Here is a 24,323-nt window from a genome sequence, read left to right as displayed (position 1 = left end):
AAAAGTTTTAAAAAAACCACAAAGCCACGGCAAGAAAACACACCAGTATTTCGCCACAAACAATCAAGAGAGAGAAAAAAGAACAAAACTGTTTGTTTGCATCTCAGTATCACCGTAGATTACAATTCACTTTCTGAACTTCAAAAGGAGGAAGCAGCGCTCACAAGCAAAGACGGTTAATCAGAGGAAAGTGAGCTTTTCAGGAGGGGGCCCTTAAAGAGAAGAGACAGGAGCTAAAAGAGTCGGTTTCAGTTAGCAGAGGGACTGCAGAGGGCAAGTATAAGATTAAAGATAAATACTGGTGACTCAGACTGACTCAGAATAATAATATAGATACCAAGTTGATCATTATGTGTCCAATTTGAATAATTACTAACCATGGCGTATAATTAAACTGTATATGAACAAGTAAGAAGACACTTGATGGGAAAATTAATTTTGTGATGATTCAATGTACTTTCTGGTGTGAGCTGAAACTGTTATGTAAAATAATCTGTCTGTCCTTGTTGTGTTCATTTAGATAGAACCGGTGATTTAAAAAAAAAAAAAAAAAAAGTAACTCTAATATTATGAATATGATTTTTACTTCTACATTACTACTAATAGCATTTTTTTGTGTTATATCAACCTTAGCAGTTTAGTTCATTTGAGGTACACAGTTTAGCTCTTTCAAAAATCACCTTTGATTTAGGGTCCTTTTCCTCAACCTCACAGTTTTTCCTTTACAATTGCACTTTTAAACTGAGATCTTAAATGTCATTTAATTTAAAAGTAATAAAGAAAAAAGGTTAGAGACGAAGGTCTTCTTCTAAAGGGTGGCAGATAAAAATGAACATGAAATCTTTTATATGAAAACACTATCACAGGGAAGGAAAAACTGTGTTGCTGTGCTGAATCTCCTTTAGTCCACATCTGGCACTCGTGGGATTTCCCACATTATGAATGGAGTATACGTAGGTGGTTCTACTACTGCCCTGCACAACTCAGACTAGGGAAGGAGCTGGCTGAAAAAGAAACATGCAGGAAAGGAAGCTCAAGCTAAGTGTGAGTCTGTCATTTTGTGAGCTGATGTTACATCCGGTTCAACCCCCACGATGCCTCAAGTGATCGAAACAATGTGGTAAACAAGGAGCTGAAGACAGTGGAGACGAAGGTTCCACGCCAGACTCCTGGATACAAAACAACCTAGGAAAGTAAATTACATAACGTATATTTGTACAAAAAAGTCTAAAAGTTAACATGCATTAGTATTAGTATAGTATAGAAGTATTAGTAGCATCAGAAGATGCGTCTTGCGGTCATCGGGGTCAACCGGAGTGACTGATCTGTTTTTGGTAAAATGCTTTTCTAATTTTTCTGTCTCCACCTCACCCTCATGCACACAGCTCTGCCTCTGCCTGTGTCTTATTTCCATCTAAAGAAAGAAAAAACCTGTGAAAGCCATTTGTTTGTCTCCAGGCAAAGAGAGCTGTTTTGAGCGTATAGTCTCCCGCTTTGGCACTAACATTACATATGTTGTGGTTGGCGATGGGAAGGATGAAGAGCATGCTGCCAGCCAGGTAAACAAACGACTTCTGAACTTTGACCCCTCTGACCATGTGACCCTCCTTCCTCCCCTTGTTTATTTGTTTTTTGCAGGAAAAGAGAGTTGCTTTGAACGCATAATGCAAAGGTTTGGCAGGAAAGTAGTGTATGTTGTAATTGGGGACGGTGTGGAAGAGGAGCAGGCGGCCAAAAAGGTAATGGACCCCCCCCCCACAAACTTACCGTGACCCCGCCTACTCCGCACAGTGTGAGCTCTGACTGGACGAAACCTGCCTTTCTTTGCTGCAGCAGTTTTGTGTTTGGTCTCTTAACTTTCTCTGGTCTACTTGAATTTTGTTTTGCCTTTTTTTTTTTTTGTTCATGGAGTGACGGAATACTTGATTGCAGCTGTCAATGAGTGAATATCTGAGAGAGGGGCTTGGCTTGCTGTGTATATTTTTTCATTTATGCTTAAAAGTTAAATATATCCCACTTTCCCAACCAATACCTTTTTTTTTTTTTTTCCAAATTGACATTGGCTTATTTAGATCAAATATTCCTCATCGGAATTAGTGTGACGACACATGAAATATACACAGTGACCAAGCTTCTGAACACCTATTTGTTTAGAGCAAAAATGCTGCTTTTTAGCCACTGATGTGATTGTCTTTCATTTCAACTGATGCTGTAGTGTTTGTTCGAGAAGTTGTACCACAACAAATTAGATTATATGTAGTGATGCTCTCTCGTTTGACTAAATTAGGACATGTTTTCTTAAGGAAATTAACCTTCTTTTCTCCAGCTTTGGGTTTCATTCATCACGTTGGGTGCTGGGATTGTTTTTAAAAGGCTCTGCATTTTGGGATACGCACTTATTCACTTTCTGTCTGAGAGTTGGATTACAAGACTGATCCACTAAACATGAGACTACAGCCAATTAACTTGACTTGGCACAAATACCTGGAAATATGGGGAAATGGCAAGCGTGGCTCTGCCCTCTTGAAACAATAAAGACATGTCGTCTTGATTTTAAATTCAAACAAAAGCTGACGAAAAGCTACATTAGAGCTTGTGTGCGAAATGTGATTCCGTCCACTTTAACTTTTTTTTTTAAGCAGAACACTGACTCACTCCCTGAGTGATTAAAGTACCACTCGCTGATTAAACTGCAGTCTTGAGTGAAGTGCTGAGTTCAGTGGCAACTGGGAGCTCAGAATGTCTGACCTGCGACATGGAAAAATCAATTTGTTTTTGTTTTTTTTTAGGCCAGAGATTTAGGCCCATTTTTTTATATTATTCTGGAGAAATGTAGCTTACACAGTGAGCAATTAAAAAATAATAATAATCCAATAAAACATCAGTAAAGTCAGTTTTGTACGATGTTAGATGTGGCTTCAACTTGCTGTGTCCTACCGCCGTACTAGTGTCTGCAGGTCTGCCAGAATCAGGCTCGGCTACTTCTGGAGTAGCTTTGGAATCATTTAAAAAGACTTGCTCATCTCATCATAGTGCCGTAGAGACTGGATAGTGTAGTGGGAAGATTGCTGCCTTTCATGTGGGCGACAGGCGTTCAATCCCAACCCATTTTGGACATATCTGCACATTAAGCGTTGCATGTTTACTAATGAGCTTCAGGGTCGCTTTTTATAGCATTCATGCCTTTTGACAGGAGCAATGATAGTCATTTCCCCCACTTCTGATTGTCTTGCCATGGCCACTTTCTCAATTCTCAGACCAGAAGCTGATAAATGTTTTCCCAAAATGCCACTCTCCTTTAAGTGCAAGGACTGCATGGATTTGGTTTGCAGTGCTATTGCAAAGTAAGCAGCCACAAGCTACTGTAGTGTAGCTTGCATGACTTTAGGTGGTGGTGAGCTTCTATAGCAGCAGTACATCCATGTTAACCACGCGTTTCTATTCCACAGCACAACATGCCTTTCTGGAGGATATCCAGTCACTCTGACCTGCTGGCATTACACCAAGCACTGGAGTTTGAATACCTGTAACCATCATAGCAATATGGACTCATGCAAAGTTACCATGGTAATGGTCAGCCAGGCAGCCCATTTTTTTTGTATAACTATTTAAGAACAAAAACACACTACACTGCAACTGTTTGTAATTTTTGCCCCCCCCCCTCAATATTGTGGGTTTTTTTTTTTTTTTCCTCGAATGTCTGGATTTACAAACTCATAACGGTCTTAAAAGAGATTAAAGGAGGCAAAAACGTCAGCGAGGTTGGGGAAAAAAAACCTGAACCCAGCACGTCTCCGCTCAGCTCTCCTGGTTCTGCGAGGACCTCTGTGAAAACTTAAGTCTACCAAAGACGCAGCTGAAGCGGACACTGTTGAGGATGAAGGCCTCCCCGAGCCTGGGAAGAGGTTTGTTTTTGATCCGAGCACCCAGGACAGAAGGATATGTCTGCCACCAAAAAGAAACCTTCCTCACCCAAATATTATTTTAAGGCGTCTCTGTACAGGCTCCATTATGTATACTGGGATAAGGCTTTGTTTTGTTTTTTTAAATGTTCTCTTCCTGATGGTATAATCACAACACAATGCAATCTGTGGTAGAAGTTTCTGTAAATTATTTCCAATAAACTTAAGGACAGTGAATGTTTGTTCATTTTGTCAAGGAAAATAAATTTCCCGGGATCTTGTCTTTTCCTACTGGATCAGCTTTTTTCTGGGGGAACCCAGATGTGCATCATCACATTTTCTTTTGCTTTTCAATGGCTATTCAGAAATATCTAGATATGAAAAAAAAAAAAAAAAAAAAAAAAAAAACCTTCAACCCAGCTTAAAGTTTTGTAACGTTGCATAACTTCAGTTAAAGAATGAAATGAGCAGTTATCCGTGTTCGGTCACTGCAGCTGTTCCTGGTGACTTCATTTTGTTGCCGATGCAGAGCTCAGAGTTTGACTCACACACTCAAATACCAGCTCAGTGACTTTCAAACTCACCTGTGAAATTAAAGATGAAAAAAAAAAAAAACAACACACGGAACTTCATTTTTCAGATTTTATTGTCACTTCATTTCTTGGCTTTGAAGTATTCCTCGATCACATCCTTTGCTTGAGACTCCTTGCCATAGTCCTGTTGGCACAAAAAGACAAATTGAAATTCTTGATTCCACTGGCACAGCAAATCAAGATGAAAACATTCTTTTCTGCAACAGGAACATGCAACAACAAAAACTCCAAAGCCTATATTTAGAAACTGTTATTGTCGAAGACAAACCAGTTTAGTCAATGTTTAAATGTAATAAATTCAATATTTTTGGGTGTGTATTTATTCGATTTAAATTGGCACATTAAAAATTACAATAACCGTCCTAATTATGTCTGCTTTAAAAAACTATTTAGCAAGATAAACTCCCTGTCATTTGACACTATATGTAGCCAATCATAGGGACCCCAGATATCACAGGTAGATGATGGGGCTCGTACCATGGCCATAATCTTGCCAGGAGTTAAACAGCTGCATGGCACGAGGCACAGCACCTGTACTTGACTGGCAGATCTATTAACAATTAAATCCTCTACTGAACACAAAAACCAATCACCGAATTCCCTTAAAGTAACAGCTCAACCAAAGTACCCTGTTAAAGCAACGAAATGTAGAGGTCTACAAATCTCGCTGAAGAGCGTAATTTACCTTGACAACGACACAGCTGCAGCCCACAACCTTGCGTGGTTTCCCCTCACGGTCGATCTTGCACAGACCGACCCACTCACCGAGCTTCTTGTTGTCGTCCACCTGCGATACAAAGAGGCACGATTTGAAGCAACACATCCTTTAAGCAAGTCATCGGATGCAGTACTAACAGAGGCAATCGTGTCAACCCTGATTGAGACCATTTACATTACGCAAAGACACTCAATTCTACCTGTAACGGGCACAGAGACGTGCACTCAAGTTTAGTCACAAGCCGTGTCAGACAGCGGCGTACTCGACTGTATCTCAGAAAGAAATTGGGTAACAGTGGCAATCTCCTCACAGTATTCAGTAGAGGGAGCCAAATTATCATCAGCGATACAGCGGTACATGGCAACACATGCTACTTTAAGGCATCAACGATCCCCAGCTTGGTCTTAAGTGGCCTCCTTACCTTGATCAGGTTGATCTGATGCTCGGCACAGAGGGCCTCCACCAGCTTGACGTACATGGGCTCGTCGCAGTTGGCAGCCAGAACGCAAAGATGGGCCTGACGCCTGCAGAAACGCATCCAATTAGCTGGCAGCACAGGGTTTACACACAAGCAATGCGCAGGACCAATGGCAGATCTCAGACATAAATTGGGTAACAATGGCAGGCTTCCACACATAGTTCAGCAGAGGGAGCCAAGATATCATCACAGATACAAGTAGAGAGCGGTGAACACATATACAGATGGATTACTTACTTGTCCAGGGCCTTGGCAGCCTCACGGATACCACGGGCAAGACCGTCGTGGATGAGTGCGGTCTTAAGCACTTCAGGGAGAGCGGTGTTGACATCCATCACACCTCCGGCAGCAGTGCTGTAAACAACGAAAAAACAAAACAAAGATGAAGTAAAGCTTTATATTTGAAGGACAAACAATGATACATCTGTAATCCTGTTGAGCTTCTGGCATGTCAGAAGGAGCATCTCACTCATTGTAGAGTGAAGGGGTATCCGACAAAAGAATGTAAATCATCATTCACGCAACAGAGAGCTCACTTCAAGAAAAATTATAGTGTCAACCAGCAGGATGGTTTAAAAGAAAGAAAAAAAAAAAAGACTACAGACATTAAGTGGGGAGTCTGACATTTTAAAAGTCACTTATTTGATCACACTGCTGATGAAATAAGTGACTTGACAGCGTTTAGGCCTTCGATTCACATGAACTGTAAATGGCATCAGATATTTAACAATTGCAAAATGATAGCAGCACAGCAGATTAACACTGCCCACGACCATCTCATTTGTAAAAAGGCTAATGGCAGTAAAGAGGACAGACACCAATACAGGTATGAATCTTAGAAACCACTTTGCTTCCATTAAAAATGTCTAGATGGACCATTCCCCCCTTACAGCGAAAAGAGGCATCAGTTCTGATAATCTCACTGCTTACAGTCTGTCAGTGGCACTTCTTTTAAACAGAAACTTACTGTATTTCAGCACAATCCCTGTTAGATCAACCCTCATTTGCAAAACCACTTTCAGTATGAAACTTGTGACATCTCACTGAAGCAGTTTAAAAAGGCCATTTTCAATGTTTCAACTTGTAAACAGGGAGTACACATTTCCTGAGTTTTCTAACCTTTGCATATACCAAATACTAAGAACAATGGCCACTATAATGCACTTGTGCAAATGCTGTTAATTTTTTCTTCTTCAGTATCCCACTTTAAGAAATTCAACTTAATGTCTGCAGAAACATCCCCAGATTGTTTCCCAACCGTTCCTTTTCTTTCAAAAACTAGGCATTCATGCGTCTCAATTATCAATCAACGACAACCAGAAAGTTCACCAACACTCACAAATATTTGCTAGGACCATGTATCTCTGAATCTCACAGCTCTTCTGCTAAGCTAAGCTTCCCTTAGCTTGGGTACAGTAACGTTTACGAGGCTTTACACCTCACAAATATCTAAAACCTTAATTTACAGAACCACCAGCCTCTACTTTTCAGAGACTTGGCCTTGTAACTCTAGTTTAATTCAATAGACTGTGCACAACTGTTCATTTTAACGGAGTTGTAGCATAAAAAAGCGACATGCTCACCCTTCCTCGGCCATTGTAGATTTGCGATGGATGGCGGACTCAAAGTTCTGTAATAAAGAATATACACGACAGGACAGTTATCACCCATCATTTACGACTATTTCAGATTAATTTATAAATTAGGATGTTTGAGTTATCCTGAAGATTGTGCCGGCTGTAGAAAGAACGCACCCTGTCCTACTCTCGGGTTGTGGGTAAAGAGGACGTCATAAGCCCGCGACATCGCTTTAATACCGACAGGCCCCAGACAGCGGCGTCCAACCTGCTGCCTGTTGTTGATTCAGTTGTTAGCTCACTCCAATCTCTTTATGCATACATATTTATCTATAATAATTACAAATAAATAATTACAACAACAATTATGTATGTATATATAATGTGACAAAACTACAATATTAGAAAAGAGGACACATTATTTTGACATGGAGGGGTCATGAAAAACTTTTCCCTGTATAATGAAGAAAGGATTGTTTAGATAGTGTTGCCCTTGTAAACATAATGACAAATATCTATGTATGGATATTTAAATCAGATTAGATTGTTTTACATAGAAAGAACACGTTCATCAACATGTTTACAAATAAATAAGCATAAACAATATTCACAAACTTCCGTTTCCTTTTACTTTGTCAATTTATTGTGGGTATCACAGATAACTCATATTTATGAAATGATAATCATTCAGACGTTATTGAATAAACAATCAAAACTATTTAATGTAAATCAATAATGTTCTTCCATCCTACTTATTTCCCACAGCTAACTGTATAAACAACAGGCCTTTTATTTTTTTCTTCCCTGTGATTAAAAAAATAGAAGCACTGATAAGAAATCTTAGTATTTTACCAAGTGCTAATGAGGTCAGATAGTATTTGGTTGTTCTTTGACCACTGGACAAAATGTGTAGAGAGATAATTGTTTGTGATCCCATAAACTGCAATGACCTGAACACAGAAGAAATAAATCAGACTTTAACAAACATTCCAGGACTTTTTATTTCATACATTTAAATCAAATGTTTTAAACATGGTGAAAAGAAAAAAAAAACGCCTTCCCACGAAAGCTCAAGCAGAAGAACACACTTTTGGTGTGATTCCTTTTTAAAAAAAAAATTTTAATCAAAGACAGTTAAAGCATCCCTTATCACACAAACAGAAATACGTATATACTCTTCAATAGATCATTTTTGTGCAATGAACATTGCTGGCCACCATCCTCTTTAGAGTTTGAGGAACTCCTCTAATTGTTCCATCTCAATTGCATTCTCAAATGCAGCAAAGTCCTGAAAGAAAAGAAAAGTGTGAACATTGTAAATGAATGGATGAGGACAGACAGAGTGGGATCATACTGTCATCTTAGTTTCACTAGTTTCATATCTCCTAGTACAGCATGTTGTCCATATCTTAAATCATTGTCCAACTTTGAGTGAAACTAATGACAAAGCAGTCGATGCAACTGTCAGTCTGGCAACTGAACAAATCTTTCATGTCCCACCCACATTGGAAAACCACTTCCATGCTCTCCATTTAACCTGCATTGCTTAAGGGTGCTTCCTTGTCTCATATGTGTTCCTCCACACCTTCACCCTCTTATCCAAATATGGTTGCTTCTGGCTCACGAGAATCTTGACGCATCAAAAAAGTACAATGCTCTCATTGGCTGTCTAATCTGTTTACTGTTTACAGCTATTTACAGCAGCTTATTTTAAATAAACCTTCTCTCATTTCTTTTTCTATTTCCAAATTTTCTTATGTCCTTAATCATTATTTTATTATTTCCTCTTTATAATTTCCACATTCATTTTCTTATTCTTTTAAAGACTTTTTTTTTTGTGGCACTCCCATCATTCCACAGTCTGCAACCAATTGAATATCCCCCACATCCAAGCTTGTAGGAGAAACTCTGGTGCCCTCTAAATGCAAGAGATTTAATCTAAAGTCAGTGTTTGGTTTGCCATAAAAACATGATGAATTGTGTTGAAGAGGAAATACAAGACCTGCTCTCTCTCTGTCAATTCAAGTGATTCATTTTATGGTAACAAACATAAAACAATCCTTATTTTCCCATCATTCCACAGCAATGAAATCCCACTTGTCAGTATTATGTAGCATTTTTGTGCCGATCATCGTTAGAATTGGTTCTTTTATATTTCAACCATAAGCTACATTGCGCTACTGACGGGAAACAGTCACTTAGTGAAATGATGTTGCTTTTTATAGGCAGTTTGTTAAGCAGCAAGGATGGTTCATACTGTAAATATTTATTTAATCCCTGTCCACACCCCAGACTACCACAGGGTTTCTTCCTGTTTCACACAGACAGAAAGCATGCGAATGATTCACATGAAATCATTACCGTACACTTTGAAAAGATGGTATGCTAGCTGTAATCCTTATCATTCATTTTACTTTTATTACATGAAACTTACTCCACAGTAGGCATCTCCATTGCATAATTGTGGAGGCAATGCAGTGGGGTCGCCTGCCCTCTGCCTCATTAAATCCTTGTCATCAGAATTCTGAGCAATGTCCACAGCTTTGAAGGGGATCCTCTTGGAAGTCAGGACAGACATGATCCTTTCTTGATTCTTTTTCAGCTGGAGAGGAACACATTTGACCACTTAACACAGATCAAGTGTATCAGACTCTAAGTGTGTGTCTTGCAAACTAAAGTCCTGTTTTGCAATTAATGTGAGTAATGAGCTGCAAGATTGTCGACAGATTAAAAAAAAAGTCAACACTGTACACACAGTTATATCAAGATATGACATATTTAACTCAAATTTCTGCAAATAAGTTGTGTAAGTTGCTTGAAGTAGAAGGAGAGAGACAAGGAAGACTGCATACTTTACCTCCAGAGAACCGCTCACACTGGAATAAAACAGTATTACTGACATATTTGTTCTCTTAATTCTAACACACCAATCCAGATACACAGACAGGAATATAGAGAACGATTCAAAAGTTCACAGCTGAAGAATGTCCCAGTATCCTAAATGCAGGTGGTGCTAGCTGGCTGAAGCAACAGACAAGGTGAACAGGTTTGAACAAAGCCATACCTACATGTATGGACACACCTACTTGTGGGACTGCCATTCCAGTTGTGGCCTGTCTGTTACAACAGTGAAAACACTTACAAGCTCACACACATTACTATGATCGGTAGTACTTATTCAAGCACTGCGCTAAAGAACCTTCAGTAATTCCAGTTCATCTTACCTCACACTCAGCCACCTTTTATTTGACTGCTTAGGCACTGTCACAAGAAACCATGGGTGTGAATCACAAAATAATTGGTGACTGAATTTAATGTTGCTATTTCATTATTGCCTGCTGACTTATTTTTACACAGCTACAAGGACCATTTACTAAAACAGAGCCAAGCAACATAAAATAACAGTATTACAGCTGGGCCTTTTCTAATACAACACGTCACAGTGAATTTCATGGCACATTTCTGTACAAAGCATTGAAAGTAGCATCAACATGCTGTTTAAAGATTAATCCATTAAGCAAACATACTGTATGCAATGCTTATGCTATTTTAATTGGGATCATTTATCTATGAATGGTATCGATATTAAACATTTGTACTGTCATGGTTAATAGGCATTGTTTTTATGTATTTACTGGTTTTATGGTTTGTTTCTGTGTTTAATGCCTCGTCTTTTGGATTGATGGTCTAGTTTTTATTAGTTTTACTTCAAATCTTATCTTAAAAGTAGTTCTTCTGAGTTCTGTTTATTGCTGGTCACCTCTATCTCTATCTATATCTTATATAGATAAAGATAGGAATCATCGCGGAAGGATAAGCCTCTGCACGGCATGAACCATCGACAGACTGAGGAAGTGGCTAAAATCGAGAAGTCCTGTCAGTGGCTAAAAAAGGCTGGTCTGAAAAAACAGGCCCTGAGCAGGTTGTGCAAAGATGTCTCTGAGACAGTCCAGCACATAGTAGCGGGCTGTAAGATGCAGGCAGGTATGGCATACATGGGACGCCATGACCAAGTGGCGGGAATATTGTACAGGAACATCTGCGCCGAGCATGGGTTGGAAGTCCCAAGGTCAAAATTAATAACAGTTAATAACATAGAGTTAAGATCCTGTGGGACCTCCAGATCCAGACTGATAAACTGGTGATGGCTAACCAACCAGACACTGTGGTTGTCGAAAAACTACAGAAGTTTTGTGCACTTGTTTCCGTGAAGCTCCTGTCCTTTAGTGCCATGAGGTTAATCTATTAGTGAGTTTATTAAATGATTCTTTTTTTGTCTCCTGAGTAGTGCCTGCATTTGGGTTTTCTCTTCTATCAAATAATGTGAAATGGACTTTGTTGAATTTTAGTGCTGGACTTGATTTTAGCATCGTTGCCACAGCAATATTGCGAAAAATATGACTACCTTTCTCCTCTTCTGACTACTACTATGCACATATCCAGTCTGATCAAGTAATGGTTTGTGACTTATGACCTTTCATTAAAATTCTGTTTTTTTGTGTTTGAGTCAAAGCACATTTTTCCCAAATGAAAAAGATGGAACTGTGACGTGTGAACTGAGTCAAAACTTTTGGGAATGTTGTAAGAAATACAAATTTATTGATCACCATTCACATGCACCAAAAATGACCATGCAATAAAAAAAGACAGCGTCTTGTCTAGGTGTGCTATTCGGAATCTCTATCTTCCTATAGATACTTGAACCGTAGCTCTTTGATTAACAGAATCTTCCAGAAGAATAAAAATCACTACAATTAATGTCAAGAACAATGCAGCATCTTGGACTGTATGCATATGCTATCAAAAACTATATTCTAACCTCCGCTGATTTTCAATTTGTCTTCAAGCACAGCATCCATCTAAAGAAACAAAAAGATTCAGAATTATTAGCTGAAAAACTAAATGTAAAATCTAAGTTCCTGTGTGACTCTATGCTATTCAAAACCTTAAAGATGTGATGTAGATTCGTGCACCAGGGTGCGTCAGTACATCATGACCTCACTGTAGGCGTCGCTACAGACAAAAATAAAAGAAACTCTCAACCAAAGAGGAGTAATGAAATGCCTTTGGCCTTTTCTGCCTGGTGCTGTGGTCCCCTGGAAATGTAATGAGATCCCACGACTGAGATGACTCCTTGAATCGTGTTTTTATAAAGAATCAACCAGTGGTTCGAGCTCATAACAAATTTTCCCAGCCAGGTCTTCAGGAACCCTCTCAACAGGGCTGTCTGAATCAAGATTGCTGCTCCCCTCTTTCGTGCTGTCCCTGTATTGGTCGCTGTCATACATCTGGTTTCTGCGTTCCCTACGGAAGATCAGGATAGCGATGATAAGTATCACATTAACAGAAGATGGTGTTCAACTAGTCTGATCTCCAGATATATACAGTAGACTTGATGATAATTCATGTTATTTATAAGTGCCTTTCAAGACACTTATGAACACTTTACAAAAGTTAAATCAAAGTCAAATGTAGCAATTTATTACTCAAAATACTTATAATATAATGCCATAGATATGAAACAAACTACAGAGTAGTTATTAATGCTTTAAGGTTTTGGAATGAGAGAGGCATTTAACAGCAAGCGAGTTGAGCAGCTGGAGAATAATGTGTTCTATGAAAAGGATTCTGGTGATGAAAAGGGCAACTAAAGTCTCGCTGAGTCCAAATGTCTGAAGCAGCTTGAGCGCATATGTTTCTTGTTATGGTAACAAGATATAACACTCTCTTTCAGTTCTAAGATTTTACAGATGCATATATCGTTAAAAAAAATCCTCTGAAAGTAGATGGTAAAAGATAAATAGAATGGGAACATATAGACAGAGACGTGGGGAACACCACTAGCAATGGGGACAAATTACTATCCGAGCTATCCAATCTCAACACGCTGAGTGCTGCCAAAGAGACATCCACACCAAGTGAAAGGAGTATCAGTTATTCCAGCGGAGCCTACTCTGATCTCAGAACTGTATGTTGTAGTTTTCTTTCCCCTACCTTTCATCAGGTAGCCCTTTGCTTCTGTCCTCCAGATCTTGTTTTATTGCTCCGTCCAACCTGTTGCTAAACTGAACCATGACCCCTGAAAAATGAGCATATCACCATGCAGCCATGTCATCAAAAGTTGTGACCAAAAACAGAGAAAATCCAGTGCAACTATGATTTTTTAGTGGAAACATAACATCAAGGCATCAGCAACATCATCAGCTGATGTTTTATGGATGTAGTAGAGAAAGAACCAAAGCAGTATTCCTGCAGTTCATAAAACCAAAACTATTCATTTGCTGAAGAATGCTCCTATAGTCGACTGTACAAAGCAATGCACTGTTAATAACAAAATGAATGATACTTAATCTGCAGACATTATGTCACCCTAAAAAGCATAACTCTTACCGGCGCCTCGCCATTTCTTTCTCCAGATCAGGAAACCAATCACAGATGCAAGAAGCAACACCACCAGTACGCCCACGACAGCTCCGACAACTGAAGATGATGAGCTTGCTGTAGGAATGAAATGATAACTCACTGTGAGGGAAGAAGAGAACTCCCCAAAACAATAACAACAGAAATATCAGAATTGTTTCTTGTTTTTACCGATTACTGAGATCTGGAGTGGCTTCGAAGGAAGGGAGCAGAAGAGATGTGTGGAGATGTTAACAGCGTAGACACAGGAGTACTCTCCTTGGTGTTGAAGATCTATTCCAGAGAATTCAAAGTTTGCCAGGCGGTAGATGTTGTGACCAGTTGCTTCTTTTACTTCTGTGTGGTTTGTCTCAGTCTTCGTCAGATAGAAGACACCATTCGAATAAGTGGCATAAGTGGTGCAAGTGATGGAGAAGGTGCTGTCTTTGTTGACTGATATTTTGTCAGGACGGTAGAACACCATGGCATGAGGGGAATCCAGGAATATGCTGGGCCTCTCTAATTTTACTGCAGGATAGAGGCAGGACTTTTAAAAATCAGACTTAAAATCATGCCAAAAATATGATCAATTCATACAGATGCACAAATCTATTGAATAGCTATTAAACCATACACAAATAGACAAACAAGGAAAATATTTTTTCACCTGAGACAGACAGATCAGCAGTGTTTCCTTGAGGATAATAGATTACTTGATCTGGCAGTTTCTTGTAATATTCACAGAAGTATGACCCTTTTTGGCTGAAGTCCATTGAAGGGATGACAAAGGTTGCAGCTTCGTGCTCAGAGAATTTCTCCTTTGTATATGTCCCTTGGGTGTTTTTCAGGACAAACATCCCGCCCAAATGTTCTGATACCACAGTGCAGGTGATTTCAACTTTCTCACCCCAGGTTACCTCGGGAGCAGGATTTATGGTAATTTGTGGCTTCTGTAGAGCACCTGAAATGGAGTTGTAGAAAACATGACGTGTCAGAACAACCAACTCAGCCTGACTGAAGGGGAAATAAATCACTCATAGCCTCTTACCTAAACAGATGACGCTAGCATCTTCACCGTGCCCGCAGTTGTTTTCTCCAAAACCTGGATGTGTACAGTGTGCAAGAGCAAACTCTTTGCCTGAACAAGCCACGTTATCCAGCCATATTGGACCAGAGCCTCTACCGAAATGGGCATTTGTGGGGGCAGCGACAGCATGACCACAACCAAGTTGTCTGCATACCACGTCAGCGTTCGCAATTTCCCAGTCGTCATCACACACAGTTCCCCACTGGCTTTTATGGAAGATCTCCACTCTGCCGGAGCATTGGCCCGAGCCACCGACCAGCCGCAGCTGAGCTACACATTCAAACAGGAATTTTAAGTCCAGATACAAATGACAATCTGGGAGACAAGCATTTGATAGCTTTCCCAAAAAAAGTTGGATCTTTGAGGAAAAATGTTAATAAAAACCGAACACAATGACTGTCAGATCATTTAAACCATACATTTAATTGAAAAAAAACCCACTATATTACAAAAACAGCCTATCACTCTTGTTTTTTGAAAGATATTTTGAATTTGATGCCAACAACTGTTTCAGAAAAGTTGGGAAGTACAGCAACTATTGCATTTTTGAAAACAAAGTGTTTTACCAGTAGCATGAGGAATGTTATATTCCTATCTGACTTTAGCTAACTGATTCCTCTAACCAGCCTGTCACTCAAACGCAGTAGCCTATATAAGCAGGCTGTGGCTGCCAATGGTATGTGAGCTTTAAGCTCTAGTAAAATTTGTAAATTTGTAGCCGTTTCTTTTTCTTTTTGCAGCTTGTTTCAGTGTTTCAGTGTAGGCCCTCGCTTGGCTACTGTTGAATTACTGCAGGTACATCCCTCATTCTTGTTGGTATTGTGCCAAGTGTGTGTTTCTAGGCCTTAGGTTATCTGGTTATCTGGCTCATGCTCTTTCTCTCCCTGGAGCCAACAAGCACTTTTTTGTTTGGTCAGCTCACCTAGTCTGCCAGTGTCACTGGCTCATAAGTGGCTATCACCTTCGTGGAGTTGGGAGTTATTTTTATGAGGGGATTTTGATTCACGGAGTAACTGTGTTGGATATAAGATCTTGGTTTATATTGATGTTCTGGAAAACCCTCTGACCTGTCACTCCCTTTTTATCCCGTGTTCTTTAGGTGCTGGTGGCCTAAGGCGGTGGTAGCTGGCCTCTGCTGGTGGGGGCATCTCCTTTTTGTGTGCATGTGTGAGGTGACTTTGATGCCCTTACTCCCGAATTGCTAGCCCCACCGCTGGCGGGCCTATCCACACCAAGGACTGTATTTTTAATTGGTCATACTCTTATATCTTTTTGTTCTTGTGTCCATAAATAAATATTTGTATTGGGAAATGGATTCTTGTCTCCTGCTTGGGTGAGCGAACCTGGCTGCCTTAAAGGAAATCCATATGGTGGGACATTTCCCTGGATGCAATTCCCAGGGTGGCGTTGTCGGACTTCTTCTTAGTTCTAGCATATTTTGTCAGACCAAAATCAGCCAACATGTTTCTCCTCGATACCAGTCTTCCTTGATAAAGGATTTGAGCTGTTAAGCTACAGTGGCATGTAAAACTACTGCCATAAAAAGAAATCTCCCTGTGAGCCCTGCAAATATTCGGCCAGACTGAACTTGGTGCCATGTCGAAGAGGCTATCAAAAACCAATCAAAAAGATTTGTGAAATCTGTTCCTTTATAGAATTGTTCTAGTACTAGCAGTAGGCCTGTAGATTGTTTAGAGGTATTTCAATTCGAAGATAAATTTCTCAAATTCTATGTTGAGAAACTTAACGTTTTAATAGCTGAATTATATTCTACACAGCCTTTTGCAGAGTTATTTTTATTTCTGAAAGAGCTTTGGTCTCTCGTTTAATACTCAGTCATGTCATCATGGGTTGCCAGTAAAAACTTCCAATGAACTTTTTTGTTGTCCCGCCCAACATTTTTTGAAAGATTTTGCTGTCGTTAAATTTGATTACTTACATACAATTCTTCACAAAAAAATTAACAAGTGATACATTGTCCTTCTTAAACATAGTGCTCTCATCAATGAGAATGTACTTCATTGATATATTACACAGGATCTAAACTTTTGTGAAAACAGGGGGGAGTAGAATTTGTCTATCAGCACATCTCAGAAAACTCAGAAAAATGTGCCCTGTGTGTCTCATTTAGGATTCCCTCATTTTAGCTGTTAAATGACTCTATATCCCCAAAAAAGAAGCAGCCATTGAATTTAAGAACATACTATTGCACTTAATTTGAATATTCCACTGTATCAATATTATGCTCCATAGTTTTCACTTCATGATATGAAACAAATGCTAAAGATTTGAACTTTTAGGGCTTTACCTGCACAGACTGCACCAGCATCACGTTCATGCCCGCAGTTTACGGTCCTGAAACCTTTGACTGAGCATTGCTGGAGAGAAGTCACGTTGTCGAAGCATGAGCTACTCGCCTCTACCACTGACCCTGAGCCTTGGCCGAAATGGGCACCGCCAGGAGCGTTTAAGACAGTTCCACAGCCGAGCACGTCACACGCCACCTGAGCTTTACTCACGGTCCAGTCTGTGTCACATACTGTTTGCCATGTTTCACCATAACGGACCTCTACTCTTCCCGAGCACTCATCACTACCGTCAGCCAACCGGACCGCCAGGCTTCCTATAAAGACAAGCAAACTGAAAATGCAGCCACGCATAAGGCAGACAATGAATAATCAACAAGTTCTGAATAAGAAACCTCCAATAGTAATCACAAAGGATCTTCAGCTGCAGTGAGGAATTGTTTGAATTAAACTTAAACAACAGCTATTTGTTCTTTCTTTCTTTTTTTGTTTGAATGATTGTTCATACCTTGGCAGACAACGCCAGCAACCTCAGTTGCGTTGCAGATTCTGTTTCCAAATGATCTCTCTGTGCACTGAGACAATGTATACTCAGTTCCAGAGCATTCAATTCGTTCAGTCCAGGTTTGACCCGAGCCGACACCATACTCAGACATTGTGCTAATGGATTGAGGTCTGCCACAGTCCATCTGTTTGCACGCCACCGTTGCCTCATGCATGTCCCAAGATTCACCACAAACAGACCACCACTTGTTTTTGTTGAAAATCTCAACTCTTCCGACACAGCGATGCAATCCATCTACCAACCTCACATTTCCTGGAAATGAAAGCACAGGTATAATGATGTAAGCGTAATTCAACGCAGTCCACCCCTCTGCAAATAGATAACTGGAACTGAGTTTTCCCAAGAAACATATGAAAATATCCATTGTGTCTTTTTTTATCTTAAAGTTAGAATTCAGGGTTTTTACATTCAAATGACACTCTCAGAGCCAGCTAGAATAGAACCGATTGGAAAACTTTGTTGCACAGAAGTACAATGAAATTAAGTTGCATATCCAAATTGGGGTTTTATAGATATAAATTGTATGTACATATACACGATAAACAATTAAAAAATAATAACCCTAAAAGTTGTTTTGCCTGTAAGGTTTTGTTATGTTCAGCAGCGTGACAAGTCAGCAAAAATAGTGTCTAGACACAAATCAATATATTGTCTCTATTCTCCAAGTGTCATTTATTGATACATGTAAATGCCTATATGTGCTTCAATTTATTTTCTTTGGCTATAACAATGGCAAACATTTATAGCTGGTGGTTTTGTTTCGACATTTTTTAAACATGACTTCTATCATAGAACTTTAATTGTAAGAATATTCCAAGTCAGAGGAGAGTACCTTGAGATGTTCACACATCCCCTAAGCATAAGATGGACAATGCAATACTGACCTCTTCAGTTACCATTTCATAACAGCATTTAATCCCATTTTTTAAGAAAGATTTTAATCACACCTGTTGAGGAATAACCTGCAGACCCTGCAAGTTGACCACACCCATTTGGGTGTGTTTGCGTTAAACTTAATTAAAACAAATTGGTGGTTTGGGTGTGTCAGATTAAAAGAATGAAGCAGCTTTCCGACCGCATTAAGTCAGGAGACTTGTTTGTTGACCGACCTTCCATCTCCTCCCCTTTCTCTGTCTCCCAAACACACACAGGCTGCATGTCTCTGTCTTGGCTGTTAATAATAATCTGCATGACTAAACAAGAGTAGTCTATTCGTGATAACTGGATAACATGTCAAAGTTGTGGTTAAGTCAGGAGGCACTGACTGGCTCTAAAATGCCCTGCATCACATGTGGCTAACAAACTAAGGCGGGCTGATGTGCTCTGACTCGTAGTTTTTTTTTGCAATTTTCTGCCATTTTCGAATTAAAAAATTGTGTGCAAGCATTTAAAACAACTTCCAATTAATATGCATTCGTTTTGGAGTCGTAGTATGTTCTGAGAAAAAAAATAATAAAGGAAAATTCCCATCTAAAAATATGAAAAAAAAAAAGAAATAGGTCTGATTTTATGAGTATTTTCTGACTGATGCTGTTATTCGTTGTAGAAGCAGGGAACAAACACCTTGTGCCAGTGTGAGGAAGCAGTGTGTCAAACACTACATTGCATAAGATTGCTCTTAAAATTTGGAGAAAATGTGCAAATTCCTACCTGAACATTCGATGGATGCGTCTTGAATATGATCGTTGCTGGTCTTGACATAGTCTGTCAGTGTGCACCGTGTGACAGAGTTCTCTCCACCGCTACACCTGACCTTTAAGCCTCTGAGCTCTCCACTGTTACCAAAAGATCCTGTTACCTTGACAGGATCTCCACAATTCATCTCCCTGCACACCACTGCAACTTCATTCATTCCAAAATCAACATTGTAGACTGGCAACCAGTGAACGTCTTGGTAAACCTCCAGCCTGCCCGAGCACTGGTTAGTCCCGTTTATCAGTCTAATGTTTGCTGAAAACAAAGGAACGATTTAGCAGACTAATTGAAATTGTGTGTGATATTAAGAATGGTGTGGCATTGGAAAAATAACTGTAACATAGATACCTGAACAAATCACGCCAGCATCTTCACTATGGCCACAGTTATTTTCTCCTATGGCAGAACGTTTGCAGTGCAAAAGGGACGTCTCATTGCCAATGCAGCTGACGTCATCCATCAAGATATCTCCTTGGCCTTGACCAAAGAAGGCTCCAGTTTTGATTCCCTGAGCCGTTCCACAGTCCATAGCTCTGCACACCACCTGGGCATCTCTCATGTCCCACTCATCATCACACACTGTTCCCCACAGGCCATCATGCAGAACCTCCACTCTGCCGGAGCATCGGTCAGTGCCATTGACAAGCCTGAATGGTGGATTATCTGAGAATAGATCATGTTAAAAGTTCTTAAAGTCAAATTATGGACTTTCAATATGGTGAAAAATGAATCCATTTAGTGATGCTAGTGATCAATGAGAACAAGTGGACTTTTTCAGTTGTTATTGAATGAACTTGGTCATGGTTTTGATATGGAAGTTTAGAAAGAAGTAAAAAACAGCCTGGGTTCAGAGGTTTAAAGATCACTATAAATAGTAATGATGATATCCGTATGATGTGGTTATCGGTGATGAGGTGATACTGTGACACTTTGTGAGATGGATGCCCTGTCATGAAAACCTGATACAATGTGCAGTCCTAACTGAGGGTAAATTTGTTTTAATGCACAAAAATCCAAGAGCATAAGGCAAAAAATGTTTTAAACATTTACATCTATTCAGAACAAAGCATATCTACCATACGGCCAAATGCACATAGCAGATGGTGAGGATACAGCTAAGAGGAACACACAGTGGGCCATTTCCTCTGGTGTAATACTTAGGCTGGGAAGCTCAAATTATGTAATCAAGATGTACTGCTGCATTAGAGGTTTCAAGTTGTATAAGCATGATGAGTTTGACAACGATTTCCATTTCAGTACATGTCATTTGATTTGAAACTGAGAAGACAATTTGCCAGTGATTAGTTCATATTTCCAGTTATAAACGACGTATTTTATGACCAATTTGAAAGCCATGTGAACAGTCAATACAAGTAGTGAGTCAGCCTTTTTTTTGAATGGCCATGCGGTAAAGGGTTAGGGTCAGAGCTGTGGCCTAGAAGGAAGAGGATGATCTTTGGACTACGGCTTTATGGTTCTTAAACCTGAAAGCTGACCGGTGTCTGGTATTAGTCTGCCTTTAACGATAACATAGTATATCATTGTCTTTTGTGTCTTACCTGTACATGCAATGGAGACACCTTCACACATCCCAATATGTTGTTCAAACGTACACTGGCTGATTGAGCTGACATCACCAGAGCATCTGCTTATATACCCAGTCACTGTGGAGTCACCATAACTGAAGTCTTTATGGGATTTCTTTGGAGGACCACAATTGAGTTCTTTACACAAAATTGTTGCCTCATTAAGGCCCCAGTTGTTATTGCAAACTTTCACCCATTCGCCACTGTGGAATATCTCCACTTTACCAGAGCAGCTGTTGGTCCCATTGCTCACTCTCAAGGACTCTGGAAAATAAAGCAAAGTTAAAAAAAAAGGGGCTTCAAACTTGTGTGTACTTGCACATTTTTATCCTCAAATAGAGTAAAGCATTTGTTACCTGAGCATATAACACCAGCATCTTCACTGTGGTCACAGTCGTGCTCTCCAAAACCTCTATGCGGGCACTCAGCAAGGGACTTCTCATGACCAGTACACTCAATATCATCCAACCAAACCTGATCATGGCCTCTGCCAAAGAAGGCCTTGTACTTCACTGCAAGAGCGTTCCCACAGTTCATCTCTCGACATGCGACCGCTGCCTCCTGCAACCCCCATTTGTCATCACAAACTGTTCCCCACTGTCCTTCATAATAGACCTCTACTCGACCAGAGCATCGATTTGTCCCATTTATCAGTCGTATTGGTTTACTGTCTGTCAGGGTGTAGAAAAAGACAAATGGATTGTTTATTTAGGTGCAATCTAGGAAGGAGACAATCAAACAATAATGTCCCCTAATGATTCATTTCCCCACAAAGTACATTTTTGACTCACTTGTACAGATAATGACAGCAGCGGGACAACTTTCTTTGAAAGCCTCAAGCGCACACTCTGAGACAGAGCTCTCATTTCCGACACAGCTGGTTTTGACCCCAGCCAGACCATGTGTTTGTCCAAAATTTGGCATCACAGGCTGAAATGTAGGAGTGCCACAGCTAATCTCTTGGCACAGCACAGAAGCTTCTTCCATGCCCCAGCCACTGTTACAAACTTGTTTCCAGTGGCCTTCATGGAAGAGTTGCACTCTGCCATTACAACGATTGGTTCCATTGACAATCTGCACATGTTCTAACACATAAAGAGAAAAAGTACAGATAAATGTCCTCGGAGAGAAACACTTAATTAGATCTCAATGGAAGTGCAATAAACCAGACCACTTTTCTGAACTGCAGAAGAAGGCAGTGGTGATGAATGAATATATGTAAATATATATATATATATATGTGTGTGTGTGTGTGCATGTGTTTTATATAACAAATCTATGTTTGAATAATATACTGATATTTAAATTAATGTGAAAATGGTTGTCCTTTTACTCATGTCAACAGAGCACATAAATAATAATAACCCTTAATAATAGGTATAAAGTGTAACAAAGGTACAGTGAGTTAACTCAGGCTTACCTGAACAGATAACCCCAGCATCTTCACTATGGCCACAATTATTTACACCCAGTGGCTTGTGTGGGCATTTGAGGATGGATGATTCATGCCCGAGACACTTCACATCATCCAAGAAGATTTCCTCTTTGCCTTCTCCAAAGAAGGCACTTTTTTTGGCCTCAAGGACACTGCCGCAATTTAACTCACGACACACCACACTGGCACTGGCGAGGCTCCAGTAATCATCACACACGGTTCCCCAGCTGTCCTCATGAAAGATCTCCACTCTGCCAGCGCAACGCGAAGGCCCAACCAGTCTGACTTTAGCACACTCTGGAAATGAAATATTAAGGCTCAGGAGGTAAAGGTAGCATTACCCTGACATCTCTTCAGTTCACACGTCCACATGCATGGCTTTTTAGGCAACTACACTTACTGACCTGTAAACAGCGGTAGATTCAGCAGCCCTACAGCACAAAAACATAAAATGCTTTAACTAAGCTCACTGAGAAAATTCTCCAGTTCATACACAAAAGTCAATGCTCACATTTGGCAAAACCATTATGAATGAGGAGCTTATAAGGTCTAAAATTATGCCAAACTGATCAAATATCCAAAATTCAATACTGTCGACTCCCACCCAAGATTTTTAGAGTGCAGCCAAACTATTTTACAATGCTCCTTTTGAGAGAGAGAGAAAAGAAAATAAGTCTATAAGAAGTTAATTTAAGGGAAGGAAAAAGGAAACTCACCGATCATTGCCAAAAAAACAAAATGTGGTTTTTCCATAGACATGGAGATCATCTTGTTTCTTCAATGCAGATAAAAATTCTGGAAAGGTACAGCAAAAATATAAACAAGAAAAAGGGTAGTTGAACTTCCCTTAAAATGTCTCCAGCTCATGAGATTGTGCCATGTGCCTTTTGAAGAATAATAAAACCTTGCTGATTTTGTGAAAAAAAAAATCACCCTTTTGACATTTTTATAAGATGTTTGTTTTTAGCAAAGTGTGATTAGGTTCCCCCTCTTACCTTTTCGAATCAGCAATGTCTGGGCAACTACTGAAAAGAGTTTGAAATGAAAAATGGGATCATATCTCAAATGTCCAAAGAATCGAAGTCCCATGCACAGATCCGGTAAGTGTTGGGAATACGCGCTGCCTGGACTTGGACTGCAAACTGGACACATGTTGACATTTTGATCAATCATTAAAGATAGAGCGCATATGGGGATTTCATTTTGTTTTACACAATACCTACAATGCTGTTTGAAAAAAGATCAGACTTTCAACAGAAATACATAGCATATGGTGTTGTAAAGCAAATGTTTATGCAATAAATTGCATTTGAGGGATACGAGAAAGGATCTGTTAGGAAATGGAAATCACAAGGAAGTTTGTTTGTGAGCAAATGTCAAGAAGTGAACTTGACCTCTGACTTCCAAAGCTTCCAGCTGCAGTTATCATTCACAGCAGGGCTTTGATGTTGAAATGGTGTAACACAGTGGCATCACTTTGTTATTTCAGCAAAGTAGTGCGGCCAAACTTTTCCAAAGCATTTCAACAAACACTACAAAAACTTTCAGAAAGCCTCAACAGAACATGTGACTTGGCAAACAGTTAAAGACAATGACTGACTTTCTAATCAAGCTCTTCTGATTTAAATGTTAGACAGAAAGTTTTGCAGGTACAGCTCAATTTTGAATGTGAAACATGATATGACAGGATTTTGTCACATGTCACACTGACGAATATCCTGGTTGATCCCCGTGAACTTGTCTATGCTACAAAGTAATCCAAATTTCATCACCACTCTGGTAAATCCTCTCCCATTAAGGATATTGAAAAAATGGATCACAACTATCACATTTTCTTACCTTAAAGAATGGCAAATGCAGCCGAGCAGATGAACAGCAAACTCTGGCGACAGAGCTCTTTCTAAAGCACTTGCTTCCCAAAATTTGTTCTTGTCCCACATCTTATTAAGTCAACAAGGCTCGGGATGCAAATCATTTCCCAT

At 39.7% G+C, this 24,323-nt stretch overlaps 4 protein-coding genes and 3 non-coding genes across 14 annotated transcripts in view; 1 reads left to right on the top strand and 6 right to left on the bottom strand.

The window, feature by feature from the left end:
• Positions 1 to 3,668, top strand: part of eya4 (EYA transcriptional coactivator and phosphatase 4) — a 45,888-nt gene extending 42,220 nt beyond the window's left edge. For 5 of the 6 annotated variants that reach the window (XM_072362317.1, XM_072362315.1, XM_072362319.1 and 2 more), the window contains 2 exons: positions 1,639 to 1,739; positions 3,450 to 3,668. In XM_072362317.1, coding sequence (XP_072218418.1) covers positions 1,639 to 1,739; positions 3,450 to 3,530 — 182 coding nt within the window. In that variant the 3' untranslated portion in view covers positions 3,531 to 3,668. Of the gene's footprint in view, positions 1 to 1,458; positions 1,560 to 1,638; positions 1,740 to 3,449 lie in introns of all 6 variants that reach the window. The other variant, XM_072362316.1, reaches the window with a different exon arrangement.
• An 862-nt stretch (positions 3,669 to 4,530) lies between these two features.
• The window catches only part of rps12 (ribosomal protein S12), a 148,603-nt gene continuing 128,810 nt past the window's right edge, over positions 4,531 to 24,323 (bottom strand). Inside the window, exons 1-6 of one of the 3 annotated variants that reach the window (XM_072361920.1) lie at positions 18,280 to 18,287; positions 7,275 to 7,322; positions 5,929 to 6,045; positions 5,635 to 5,737; positions 5,181 to 5,282; positions 4,531 to 4,619 (exon numbers count right to left, since the gene is read on the bottom strand). In XM_072361920.1, the coding sequence (XP_072218021.1) occupies positions 4,557 to 4,619; positions 5,181 to 5,282; positions 5,635 to 5,737; positions 5,929 to 6,045; positions 7,275 to 7,288 (399 nt within the window). In that variant the 5' untranslated portion in view covers positions 7,289 to 7,322; positions 18,280 to 18,287 and the 3' untranslated portion in view covers positions 4,531 to 4,556. Of the gene's footprint in view, positions 4,620 to 5,180; positions 5,283 to 5,634; positions 5,738 to 5,928; positions 6,046 to 7,274; positions 7,323 to 7,445; positions 7,477 to 18,279; positions 18,288 to 24,323 lie in introns of those variants that run through there. The other 2 variants (XM_072361919.1, XM_072361918.1) reach the window with 2 other exon arrangements.
• On the bottom strand, positions 5,481 to 5,563 carry LOC140267975 (small nucleolar RNA SNORD100). Its single transcript, XR_011907499.1, has one exon. It is a non-coding gene; the product is annotated as a small nucleolar RNA SNORD100 (small nucleolar RNA).
• Positions 5,805 to 5,888, bottom strand: LOC140267976 (small nucleolar RNA SNORD100). Its single transcript, XR_011907500.1, has one exon. It is a non-coding gene; the product is annotated as a small nucleolar RNA SNORD100 (small nucleolar RNA).
• LOC140267971 (small nucleolar RNA SNORD101) lies at positions 6,138 to 6,213 on the bottom strand. Its single transcript, XR_011907496.1, has one exon. It is a non-coding gene; the product is annotated as a small nucleolar RNA SNORD101 (small nucleolar RNA).
• On the bottom strand, positions 8,387 to 10,200 carry LOC140266823 (SH3 domain-binding glutamic acid-rich-like protein 3). Its single transcript, XM_072361921.1, has 3 exons — positions 10,126 to 10,200; positions 9,703 to 9,870; positions 8,387 to 8,556 (listed from the first exon to the last, which is right to left on the bottom strand). The coding sequence occupies exons 1-3, from the start codon at positions 10,168 to 10,170 to the stop codon at positions 8,494 to 8,496; spliced, it is 276 nt and encodes a 91-aa protein (XP_072218022.1). The 5' UTR covers positions 10,171 to 10,200; the 3' UTR covers positions 8,387 to 8,493.
• Positions 10,121 to 23,474, bottom strand: LOC140266819 (scavenger receptor cysteine-rich type 1 protein M130-like). The gene is made up of 17 exons (XM_072361916.1): positions 23,337 to 23,474; positions 23,058 to 23,136; positions 22,746 to 22,772; positions 22,327 to 22,638; positions 21,698 to 21,991; positions 21,263 to 21,577; positions 20,880 to 21,170; positions 19,669 to 19,983; positions 19,276 to 19,575; positions 17,569 to 17,877; positions 17,063 to 17,377; positions 14,716 to 15,024; positions 14,335 to 14,628; positions 13,860 to 14,195; positions 13,659 to 13,766; positions 13,263 to 13,347; positions 10,121 to 12,572 (listed from the first exon to the last, which is right to left on the bottom strand). The coding sequence occupies exons 2-17, from the start codon at positions 23,107 to 23,109 to the stop codon at positions 12,416 to 12,418; spliced, it is 3,819 nt and encodes a 1,272-aa protein (XP_072218017.1). The 5' UTR covers positions 23,110 to 23,136; positions 23,337 to 23,474; the 3' UTR covers positions 10,121 to 12,415.

This window comes from Leuresthes tenuis, unplaced genomic scaffold (genome assembly GCF_036924035.1).
Source record: "Leuresthes tenuis unplaced genomic scaffold, fLeuTen1.0.hap1 SCAF_13, whole genome shotgun sequence".
Taxonomy (NCBI): Eukaryota; Metazoa; Chordata; class Actinopteri; order Atheriniformes; family Atherinopsidae; genus Leuresthes; species Leuresthes tenuis.
This window is presented reverse-complemented; position numbering and strand designations above follow the sequence as displayed.